At 39.6% G+C, this 12,688-nt stretch overlaps 1 protein-coding gene across 1 annotated transcript in view; it reads left to right on the forward strand.

Annotated features, from left to right (window-relative positions):
- The window catches only part of LOC117288195 (NADPH oxidase 5-like), a 52,112-nt gene that overhangs the window by 22,849 nt on the left and 16,575 nt on the right, over nt 1-12,688 (forward strand). The window contains exons 4-6 of the mRNA XM_033768940.1: nt 837-1,047; nt 2,843-3,042; nt 4,247-4,447. Coding sequence (XP_033624831.1) covers nt 837-1,047; nt 2,843-3,042; nt 4,247-4,447 — 612 coding nt within the window. The remainder of the gene's footprint in view (nt 1-836; nt 1,048-2,842; nt 3,043-4,246; nt 4,448-12,688) is intronic.

The following is a 12,688-nucleotide window of genomic DNA, read 5'->3' on the forward strand; positions in this document are numbered from 1 at the left end:
ATATTTCTGACGCAACTACAAGGGCATGACTGAGTTCAGTTATGTTCCTTAGGGCCGTCATTGTTGAAATGTTTTATTTTTTATAAGACGAGAAATAAACCCTTTGTTGAAATTATATTAAGATTGAAGTACGCCGTTCGACAGGATATCCAAACAAGGCAGGCATCAATTAGAGTAACGCTTATGGGTAAAGAAATGTCAAATACAAATATTAGTTGACTAAAGCCAATGTTACAATCTTCTTAGATTAAAACGAATTCAATAAATTGTATATCCTGAACTATAGTGAAGTACTTCCAACCAACATAAGACAAAGTTATTATTTTAAAGATTTTTTTTAAAGAAGTACCTGCACGAAAATGGCAAGATCTTTGCTGGTCTTCATTTAAAATGTTTTCAATCAATAAGAAAATTGAGGCATATGAGTATACGGTAGATTTTAATTGTGTAAATAAAAACCCAATCATTTCAAATACGCGAGTGCCTTTCTGAAAGATTCGCGAAAATCTCCGTTTACGTCATCACTAATGTGACGTCATATGGGAGCTCCAATGTGTGCGCCGCTTTGTTGTAGTGTGGAGGTATAACAAAATAGCTCAAGCACTTCTTTAAAGGATTGTCCATAATTTTAGGATTGCATTCTTGTTGGTGTTTGCGTAAAAAAAAAAAAAAAAATGAAAATCGAAAAAAAAAAATGACAAAGTCTTTCTGCAGGTCAATATTCATTTTTTTTCTACGCGTGATTATTTGATTGAGCGTTCAACGTGACTAGGTTTCACTAATGAGTAAACGCCTTAATAATGGATGAAGCTTGTTTTCCCTTATACTTCACACAGGCAGTGGTCAGATTGACCACGAAGAGCTTCGTACTGTCTTAGAGTCATGTATGGAAGAAAGTGCCTTACAGCTTAGTGCTAGCGTCTTAGATGATCTCACCGATGCCTTGTTCGAAGCTGCGGACGAAGACGATAGTGGAACCATATCATTCGAAGAGTTGCGACAAGAACTGGAAAAATACCCGGATGTCATGGAGAATATGACTATTGGGTAACTATTCACGTCTTGAATTAAGTGGTGTTTGAAGCTTTGCATGGTGTGAATATTAGGACACAACTATAAGGTCATTCTGTGTCAGAACCCCTACCCTCTTCAAATTTGCTCAAATTTTGGTTTATGGGGTAATTTTGGCTCTACATGGTCAAGTTTAAAATTTTAGCTCCATCTGATAAACGCTTTTATGGTAAACTTGCGGGTACAGTGGTTTGCTCTTGACGTCTCGATTCGTATACTCTGCTCGTCTTTAGGAGAAAAACATGTACTATTATTTATAACTCATGTCTTGAATCAAATTTAAGTGTGCTGTATTGCGACTATAGCTAGTAGTGACGTTGAGTTGAAACGGAATGGAGTGTGTCTAACAGCCCATCTACCTTGCTAAGGAAGGCTTGCGGTAATATCAAAAGAAATATTCAATTTGCATTTTATTGGATGAACGAAAATATCACAAACGCGAGTAAGAGGCATACTGCAAATGGCTAGCTGGTTTGGAAGGATGAATTGTTACATAAATAAAAAAAACACTAGTCCGTCTCTCATACAACGACGCTTCTAAAATTGAAAGGGTCCGTTAATAATGTTTGTTAATGACTCTGATAATATACAGCATTACAAACTTGCTTAATAAGCAGTACAACATCTTAGGAATGTATAATACATTTTGAGAAACAGTCCACTTTGAAGTACTGCGGTTATGGAAAAAGATATCACTTTTTATCCCAAACATAATATTTGTATACGAAAAGCGTTCCGCGGTATCGTTTCTCAGATAGTCTATTTTAAGTTTGCAGTTTATTCTGCCTGTGTGGACATTGTCGGCAATATGGAGGTTTCGGTCGTGCACGGTTAGAGTGAATGACTACAAACAGCTAATCATCGAGTGTATTACGCGTTATTCACCAGACGTATAGTGTGGAGGGTTTCGTTGGTGACCTCACGGTTTTATTTAGCTTGTTGAAACTAAACAACGCAAACGCAGTACCAAATCACCTATCCATTCGGAGACCAAAAAAAACTACCAAAACAGACACTAACCTGAAATGAATTACGAGATCATCTACTACTTTCTATGTCCGAGTGTAAAAATTTTTCCGAGAAATTGTGAGTAAATTATTACTTTTACGATGCTTTTACTATACGTTTTCACTTGCGTATAGTGGAGCTGCTAAACTTCTTCAAGAAACTTTTTGAAGAAACTTTTTGCACTTTGACCGATTGAGAACACGTCATAACTGCACAAACAGTGATGACGTCACAGCTACTAAAAGTCGTTACAGGTGCGCCAACGAAACCTCGCTATTATCTTGAAAACGCAACCATTTTGAAATGAAATTTTCACGATTAGCTTTATTGTATTTATTCTACAACGATATATAGGATTGGAAAAAACTAGTGGATTCTAATTACCAAACGTATGTACAACCTTTAAGACTTTCTGTGTGCAAGTCACCAGACACACAAGGCCTGACGACCACTTCAAGGTGTAGACTACAATCAACTAATTTTGCCAGGGGCCACCTACACTGCTGAAACAGGGTTGTTGCCACCTATATACACTGCTGAAACGGGGTTGGATGTAGGCTTGGGTATCATCCATCAGAAGCCTGACTGGTAGAGCAGAAAACAATACCTCCCCATGCCTTTTTTGTTTAATGAATTATATATCGATTTACTGTACAATTTGACGCAACTCAATCTTCGGATTGTGATGTCTTTTTATATTTATGAAGAAACAAAAAATTAATGAAATTAAATATTTCCTTTGTATTTATTCTGTTGATTGTAGTGCTGCTGGCTGGCTGAAGCCCCCAGAAGATGAGCCCAAAGCAGGTTTTAAAATACCCAGGTATCTGACGTGGAGATACATCAATAATAACGTACGCAAGGTTATCTTCGTTGTTGCCTACTGCCTCGTCAATGCAACATTATTCACAGAAACAGCTTACAGGTTTACTTCTATTGGGAGCAATTGGTGTTTAGTCATCGGTAGGTACCTTCAGCTCAATTTAAAAACTTCCCATTAATATTGTATTAAAACTAATAATAGTTATGGCCTAACGGTTTAGAACACCGGACTCGAGCTCTGTGTGGGTTCGAGTGCCAGTCAATAAGCAAGACACTTAACCATGGTGCTTCGTCCTTCGGACGGGACGTAAAGCCATTGGTCCCGTGTGTTGTGTTTAAGAAGTAGTGCACGGAAAGAGAAGGGGTTCGCCCCGGTGCTCCTTGTTTGATTGGCAGCATATTGCGCCACAGCACCTTGTAAACCATTACATGGTGCTGTGTAAAAGGAGTACGGTCTTATCATAGTTGGTCTCATAATTCAAAGGTAGTCCCACACACTTTGCAGGAAAATACTGTATGCTAAAGCGCATTGAGCGCCACTGAGTGACGGATATGAGCGCTAACCAAAATCAGCCTAACGTGACCCCAAAAGACAAACCTACGCCACCCTGAACAGTCTAGCTCTAGAGTATCGACACTTTAAAACTCTACGGTTTAGACTAAAATACAACCAGTAGGTATTGAAGCAACTTATTTTGTCATGACTATTAACACACAAGGTAATTTACTTTAGCGGTTTGAAACTGAAGTTGACTTGTCTTTACAGCTTCAAATAAAATGGTCGAAGTGAAACTTTGGCAGGTTGTTTTACTAAGCTTGAATGCGCTCGTGGTAATTTCGGTAATTGTTAATAACTCTTAGGAAGTCGCCAGGTTTCTAATGACATCCAGACTTTTCATTATATACTCAATCATAAGGGATTTAAAATCGTTTTGATACCTTCTGTAGATCAAGTTTTTGGCCGTGACATGAATCCCTACTCACTGTGAATGAAGATGTGTGTTATATAACTTACATGCAGAAGTTTCAGCTTCATTAGTCAAGTTTTAGAGGAAAACAATTTGAAAATCACAGAACAATACTTTCAGGAGAGTCTCGTAAATCTGCTGTACATGCTAAAATAATATGTTATGAAATTGTTTTACTCAGTTCTCAAAAACTGCAGCACCCCATCAAGACATGTTCTCTACCCATAGTATCATTAACTTTAAAGAGTTTAAGTTTAATGTAAATCTGTGGACGTGTACGTTCTGTGTCGCACAAAAAGTACCCCAAAGACTAACAGTAAATGATTCCGAACATAAAATAATTACCCCTTTTCATCCATTTTGTTTCTTTTCCGTAGCACGTGGATGTGGTCAATGTTTGAATTTAAACGGTTCTCTGATCCTAGTGTTAATGCTTCGACAGACATTAACATTCGTCCGATCAACGCGTGTAGCTCGACTCCTACCAATTGATCAACATATTATATTTCATAAGACGGTTGGGTTGATCATTGCGGTGCTTAGCCTTATCCACACCGTTGCACATGTTGGAAATGCAGGTAAGCTTTAAGATTGATCTAAGCCTAAGGATTAAACAAAACTATGTAATACTTTTTCAAAATATATTACACACACACAGCAGCACAATTAGTGGAATTATATTTTTATTTTATTTTTATTTTTATGCAAGTCGCCTGGCACACAAGGACTGAAGGCCACTTCAAGGTGTGGCCTACAATTATTTTTTTCCAGAGGCCGTTGCTATCTACTCCAAGGGCTGAAACAGGGTTACCCCTTTCACAGTCCATACGAATGTAGGCTTGGGTATCATCAGTTCGAAGCCTGGCCGGTGGAGCAGAAAGCAATTTTTATGTAGTAAGTGTCACGACCGGGATCCGAACCCACACCCTGCTGATCAAACACCTGTGCTTGAATCCGGGACTCTTAACCGCTCGGCCATGACACTGCCAATAACAGGACCGATATAAAACAAGAATAAATACTAAGTATTAGTTGTGGGAGGAAACCCAAAATGGGGAAAAAAACATGAAATCAAGTGAGGACTGGAAACTCAATCCACATGTACATTACATAAGGCGTTGGTCTGAGGTGGGATTCGGACCGGGGTCCACAGAGGTGAAAGGCAAGGAAAGAAACCACTGAGCCAACCTAAAGGCTCCGGTCCAGGATTCGAACCGGGTCCACATAGGTGAAAGGCAGGGAAAGAAACCACTGAGCCAACCTAAAGGCTCCGGTCTGAGGTAGGATTCGAACCGGGTCCACAGAGGTGAAAGGCAGGGAAAGAAACCACTGAGCCAACATAAAGGCTCCGGTCCAGGATTCGAACCGGGTCCACAGAGGTGAAAGGCAGGGAAAGAAACCACTGAGCCAACCTAAAGGCTCCGGTTTGAGGTAGGATTCGAACCGGGTCCACAGAGGTGAAAGGCAGGGAAAGAAACCACTGAGCCAACCTAAAGGCTCCGGTTTGAGGTAGGATTCGAACCGGGGTCCACAGAGGTGAAAGGCAGGGAAAGAAACCACTGAGCCAACCTAAAGGCTCCGGTCCAGGATTCGAACCGGGTCCACAGAGGTGAAAGGCAAGGAAAGAAACCACTGAGCCAACCTAAAGGCTCCGGTCCAGGATTCGAACCGGGTCCACAGAGGTGAAAGGCAGGGAAAGAAACCACTGAGCCAACCTAAAGGCTCCGGTCCAGGATTCGAACCGGGTCCACAGAGGTGAAAGGCAGGGAAAGAAACCACTGAGCCAACCTAAAGGCTCCGGTTTGAGGTAGGATTCGGACCGGGTCCACAGAGGTGAAAGGCAGGGAAAGAAACCACTGAGCCAACCTAAAGGCTCCGGTTTGAGGTAGGATTCGGACCGGGGTCCACAGAGGTGAAAGGCAGGGAAAGAAACCACTGAGCCAACCTAAAGGCTCCGGTTTGAGGTAGGATTCGAACCGGGTCCACAGAGGTGAAAGGCAAGGAAAGAAACCACTGAGCCAAACCTAAAGGCTCCGGTCCAGGATTCGGACCGGGTCCACAGAGGTGAAAGGCAGGGAAAGAAACCACTGAGCCAACCTAAAGGCTCCGGTCCAGGATTCGAACCGGGTCCACAGAGGTGAAAGGCAGGGAAAGAAACCACTGAGCCAACCTAAAGGCTCCGGTCCAGGATTCGAACCGGGTCCACAGAGGTGAAAGGCAGGGAAAGAAACCACTGAGCCAAACCTAAAGGCTCCGGTCCAGGATTCGAACCGGGTCCACAGAGGTGAAAGGCAGGGAAAGAAACCACTGAGCCAACCTAAAGGCTCCGGTTTGAGGTAGGATTCGAACCGGGTCCACAGAGGTGAAAGGCAGGGAAAGAAACCACTGAGCCAACCTAAAGGCTCCGGTCCAGGATTCGAACCGGGTCCACAGAGGTGAAAGGCAGGGAAAGAAACCACTGAGCCAACCTAAAGGCTCCGGTCCAGGATTCGAACCGGGTCCACAGAGGTGAAAGGCAGGGAAAGAAACCACTGAGCCAACCTAAAGGCTCCGGTCCAGGATTCGAACCGGGTCCACAGAGGTGAAAGGCAGGGAAAGAAACCACTGAGCCAACCTAAAGGCTCCGGTCCAGGATTCGAACCGGGTCCACAGAGGTGAAAGGCAGGGAAAGAAACCACTGAGCCAACCTAAAGGCTCCGGTTTGAGGTAGGATTCGAACCGGGTCCACAGAGGTGAAAGGCAGGGAAAGAAAACACTGAGCCAACCTAAAGGCTCCGGTCCAGGATTCGAACCGGGTCCACAGAGGTGAAAGGCAAGGAAAGAAACCACTGAGCCAACGTGATCCTCTGATTTTTACTTAGCACAAAGAGTCAAGAATCTAAGATGCCCATGAAGACATTTGACATACTTGGTAATTGTCAAAGACCAGTATTCTCACTTGGTGTATCCCAAAATACACATAAAATAAAAAATAGGTGAACAAAATTTGAGCTCAATTGGTCATCAAAGTTGCAAGAAAAAACACCTCTGTTGCACAAATTTGTGTGCTTTCTGCATCCTGAGAAAGGCTTCAGGCCTGAAGTCTTTCTCTCAGTCTAAAATATTTTTGAGAGAAACTATCTCCTTCTCAAACACTCCGTTACTTCAGAGGGAGTCTTTCCCATGATATTTTTCCACTATCAAATAGCTCTCCGTTGCTCAGTTTTTATGCTAATGTATATTTTGAGTAATTACCAAACGTGTCCAATGCCTTTAAATAGACCGTTTCACAATTAAAAAAAGAAGAAAAGAAACGCGTTTTCGTTTTGAAATTTACGAGATCTGTCCAACGTATTCCCGACAGAAATAAGTATTCTTGATTTGTGTATGTTGCAAATTGTAATGGCCAGTAACCACACACCCGACAAATTTCTGTCATTTCAAAGAATATCACACTAGCAATTTATATCCCCGTGATTATTTGGGACAATAAAACACAATGCAAACAATCATTCTGTGTTCATTTGGTTATGTGTATGGCCGTTTTCGTAACCACGGCTTCGGCTTTGGATTCGGCTTCAGGCTCCGTCCTCTCGTCGGAAGCCCTGAGCACGTAGACGCAATGCACTACGCAATTGTCAAAAACAACCGCGGGGCCAGGCTAGCCTGAGCCGAATCCAAAGCCGTAGCCGTGGATTCGAAAAGGGCCATAATCTATTTGCCAGGTAGAGTTTGTTCTATAGAGAACTGTATTGCTATATATTCTGCTACGATTTACCGGATAGTAGAATATATAATAGCAAGACAGCTCTCTAAAAGAACAAACTGTACCTGGCAAGTAGATATACACATAGCGTTACCACAAACCAATATTGATACCTCACCATGCAGTGCCTCAAATCCTATAACTCATTCTGTGTTGACAAACTCTGCTGACATGATATCAACTTACTATTGTAGTAATTTGAACGTTATAATAGATGTTAAATTTGCATCGGGGATAAAGAATATTAATTTTGGTTTTTACCCATACACCGATGTGTGTTAGCACTGTATACTCAGTACTTTCTCCGAGTCCTGTGAAAAAATATCTCAGGCATGTTACTCGGGTGGGATTCGAACCCACGACCCTTGCAATTCTAGAGCAGTGTCTTACCAACTAGACTACCGAGGTTGCCCGGCAGCTAGAGGCAGTTCGAATCCTATGTTTTGGCAGCGGGTACCGCAACGATATAAGATGTTAAATTTGCATCGGGGATAAAGAATATTAATTTCACACGAGTCAGAAGAGAAATATTTAGTGGTTTCATTCCTGACTAATCAATAATATTAGCCAGGCTTTGTTGGATAATAATTGGCTCACCCACTGACCATGAGTTGGTATGAGATTACTCCCATCACTACACACAACATTACACAACTCTGTTGAACCCTCTGGCAAATATCACATTGGATATGATGTGTGGCGTGTCAAGGCCTATAGTTAATGGTGTTACCGGACTCAATCTCTGGTGTTTTCTGATCAGCAGTGTGTGGGTTCGAGTCCCAGTCGTTACACTTGTCACACCCTTGTCGAAGTTGTGTGCTTTCAGATGCTTGATTTCGAGACCTCAAATTCTAAATCTGAGGTCTCGAAATCAAATTCATGGAAAATTACTTCTTTCTTGAAAACTACGTTACTATGAGCCGTTTCTAACAATGTTGTATACTATCAACCTCTCCCCATTACGTGTTACCAAGTAAGGTTTTATGCTAATAGTTATTTTGAGTAATTACCAATAGTGTCCACTGCCTTTAAGCTGCTGACCATGAGTTACGTTAAGATTATTCCGATCACTACACACAGCATTACATTTCTGTTGAACCTTCTGGCTTATATCACATGGAATATAATAATACTAACATTAGTGTTAAAAATCTATCCAAATCGCTGCCAGCAGCAGAATTACACGAACAGTTAAATTTTAACAGTTTAAAACTCGGGAGTAAAACACTACACTAATAATTAAAATGGCATTAAATCTATTACACACAAAAACAGAGGATGTTTTTAAAACTGTTGAAGGCAAGGCAAGAATGTATAAAACCCACTGATGGTTAAGAGCACACGACGCAATGGCTCTGGTGTTTCTAATCAGCAGGGTGTGGGTTCGAGTCCCAGTCGTGACACATGTGTAATTAAGCAAAACACTTAACCACGATGCTTCGTCCTTCGGATTGGACGTAAAGTCGTTGGTCCCGTGTGTTGTGTAGTGCACGAAAAAGTACCCAGTGCACTTATCGAAAAAAAGTGATATTATGTAAAATGTCGCATTATTCAAACGTAGCCCAAGAACATACCTTGCAGGAAAATACTTTATGTCAAAGCGCAAGGATTCGGGTACTCTTTCAAAATCTCCACAGATTTACATTAAACTTAAAGGGTTTGAAAATAATGATAGTGAAAAGCTTCCCTTCAAATATTACTAACTAAGGTTGTGTAGTTTTTGAGAAATGAGTAAAACAATGTCACAAAATAATGTTCGTCTCAGGAAGATGAAAATTATTTCAGCATGTAAAATCCCATTAACCAGTTATGATATTATACCAATAGCATAACTGGTTAATACGTTTTTACATGCTAAAACTGAGACGAAAATTATTTGTTTTACTCATTTCTTGAAAACGACAGCATCCCAGTAAGTAAAATTTCAAGGGAAGCTTTCTACTATCATAATCTTCAAACTGTGTAAGTTTAATGTAAATCTGAGGACATTGTGTTTTGTGTTAGGAAAAAGTACATAGACCCTTTAATCATCACGGAGTGGCGGAAATGCGCGATATATAATAAGCCTATGTTTTTTTCGCACAAAGAAGTAACGGCAGTTACAAATCTGAAGAGAGCAAAGATTATCACCAAAAATATCCACTTGAGTGGTTTGGGGGAGGGTGCGCGGAAGTAGTTTTTTTTTTTATCTCAACCTTCTATTCTCTGGAAATAATTTGCACATGAAATGACATGTATTTTTTAAAGTATGTCGAAATCACGAGTCAAACTGCTATTGTACTTTTGTTTAATCAAACTGATTTGTTTAAATTTATTATTTCGTCTATTTTGAAAAAAAAAAGTGTATAAAAATACTTCCCTATTAAGACGATTGGATTTTAATTTACCGAAAATCAAGTGGATAAGATTGAAGGAATGTTTGTAATTTAACGGGACTGTCTTAATTAGTTTATTCGACATTGACATGATCAGTGATAACTCAAGAGAACTGGTGAACTTTGTGAGCGTTACTCTAATGTTGAACTGAGTCTACAAAGCAGCATTTCTTGAGGCAAAATCGGTTCAATCTTATGTCATGAGTTCTGTCTTATGTCTCAGTTCCATCGTATGTCATGAGTTCTATCCTTTGTCACAGTTCTTGTGCCGCAGTTCCGGTTGATTTCACAGTTTTGCCTTATGTCACAGTTCTGTGTTAGAGTCAGTTATTTGTTCGCGCATGTGTGATTCTTTTAAAGGGAAGGTACACGTTTGGTAATTGGCAAAGACCAGTCTTCTCACTTGGTGTATCCCAACATAAGCATAACATAACAAGCCTATGAAAATCTGAGTTAAATTGGTCATCGGAGTTGCGAGAAAATGATGAGAGAAAAAAAGCCACCCATGTTGGGAGAATTTGTGTGCTTTCAGATAGAAATAAAAGACTTCTGACTAGAAGTCTTTTATTATTTTATCAATATAAACCACAAGGGAAACTGACTGGGTAAATTTGTAAATGATTTTTGGCGTTGAACAAAGAATTGACTAGAGTCAATTCTTTGTTCAACGCCAAAAATCTTTTATTATTTTAGTGAGAAATTAGCTCTTTCTCAAAAACTACATTACTTCAGAGGGAGCCGTTTCTCACAATGTTTTATACTATCAGCAGCTCTCCAATGCTCGTTATTACCAAGTCAGTTTTTAAGTTAATATCTGTTTTGAGTGATTACCAAACGTGTACATTTCCTTTAAGATGACAATAAGACCCCAAATGTAGCATTTGATTACAGACCACCACCCATACAGGATATCAACATTGTCTCAGTTCTGTCGTATGTCTTAGTTCCATCTTTATCTCATGACTTTTATCTTTTGTCACAGTTTCTGTGCCTCAGTTCCGGTTGATGTCGTGCACAGTTTGGTCTTATGTCACAGTTCTGTCTTCGAGTCAGTTATTTGTTCACGCAAGTGTGTGATTCTTGTGAGAGGACAATACTATCCCAAATAAAAGCAATTGATTACAGACCACCACCCATAGGATATCAACATTGACGAAGATAATACTTGCATAGGTACTTTGAAGCATTCATCTAGAAATGAGTTGCTCTTCCATGTCACAACTCATAACCACAGTTTTGTGCAATGGACAGGACATGATATTATCTTAATATAATTCTAGGCAAATCATTGTGGAAATGTGTTTGTGGAAACAAATGCGAATTGAACTAAACAAAAAATACTTGTTTCAATAAAAATAAATTTAGTTACTACATGTTATGCTTTTCCCCACGACTTTTTACACACTGTATACAAACTATATATTTAATCAATCTTTTGTTCTTTCCTTTGTCTAATCTATTTTTTTGCATCCATGTGGATACATCTTTTGTTCTTTCCTTTGTCTGTGTAGTTAAGACTCTCCCCTATAGGCTTTGTACACACAATTCCTTGTGGAACACCCCATAGTCTTCATATATGCAGGCCTTTTTCCTTTTCTGCTCTCGGTCTGCATATAGATCCTGAATATGAAACCATTATGAAACCATAAAGGACTGTATACACAAACTCGACCAAATATCACTTTTAGTTAAATATACCATTTATGTTGAATTATTCAGATTAAACTATAAACCTTATACATGCAAAATGACACGTTAAAGAGTAAACAAGACTTGATGACGTCAATGACGTCATTGATAACACATGTATATGAGTCTGGTATGTCAATTTTGTGTTAAAAAAAGTGGGTTATTTATTTATAAACTGTTTATTAAAATCATACTTTTCTGATCATTTAGGAGAGTAGAGGAGAACAATAGTGTGGTTCATAAAATGTAAACTAGGCTTGAAGCTTAATAACTGCATTCAGTAACCTCTTTAAAGGGTCTATGTACTTTTTGTATGACAAAAACACAATGTCCACATATTTACGGTCAAACTTACACAGTTTGAAGATAATGATAGTAGAAAGCTTCCCTGAAAATATTTCTTGCTGAGGTGCTGTAGTTTTTGAGAAATAAGTAAAACAATGTCAATAAAAAAAATGTTCGTCTCAATGATCATGAGATGAAAATTATTTTAGCATGTAAAAACGTGTTTTCATGACATTGCTTTAGTCATTTCTTAAAAACTGCAGCACCTCTTGGTACGCTTTCTACTATCTTTATCCTCAAACGGTGTAAGTTTAATGGGAATCTGTGAACATTGTGTTTTGTGTAACAAAAAGTACCAAAATCCTTAAAAAAAAAGCGCTGTTGTAAGAGCTTGCGAGGTATAGGAATAGGAATACCTTAAGGTTTAGAAATAAAAAAAATGCATGTTCCAGATTGAATGCACTTTCTTTGTAGCCTGTAAACCGGTTACGGTCAGTGGTTTGGTTCCTGTATTAAAGAAGGATATCTCAGGACATAAACAGCAGAGATTTATGCAGACAGAATTAGTGAGCAGGGAGGGGGAATGCCAAGTAGGTTTACATCGTCTTCCAAAGACAAGATTTTAGGGTTGTCGACGTGTTTGATACTATAAAGGTTGACTTGGCCGATGATTCACATCCTTCTGTTTTGGTGTCTTAATTATTCATCAGATGATAATAAAATAT

Source organism: Asterias rubens, chromosome 3 (assembly GCF_902459465.1).
Source record: "Asterias rubens chromosome 3, eAstRub1.3, whole genome shotgun sequence".
Taxonomy (NCBI): Eukaryota; Metazoa; Echinodermata; class Asteroidea; order Forcipulatida; family Asteriidae; genus Asterias; species Asterias rubens.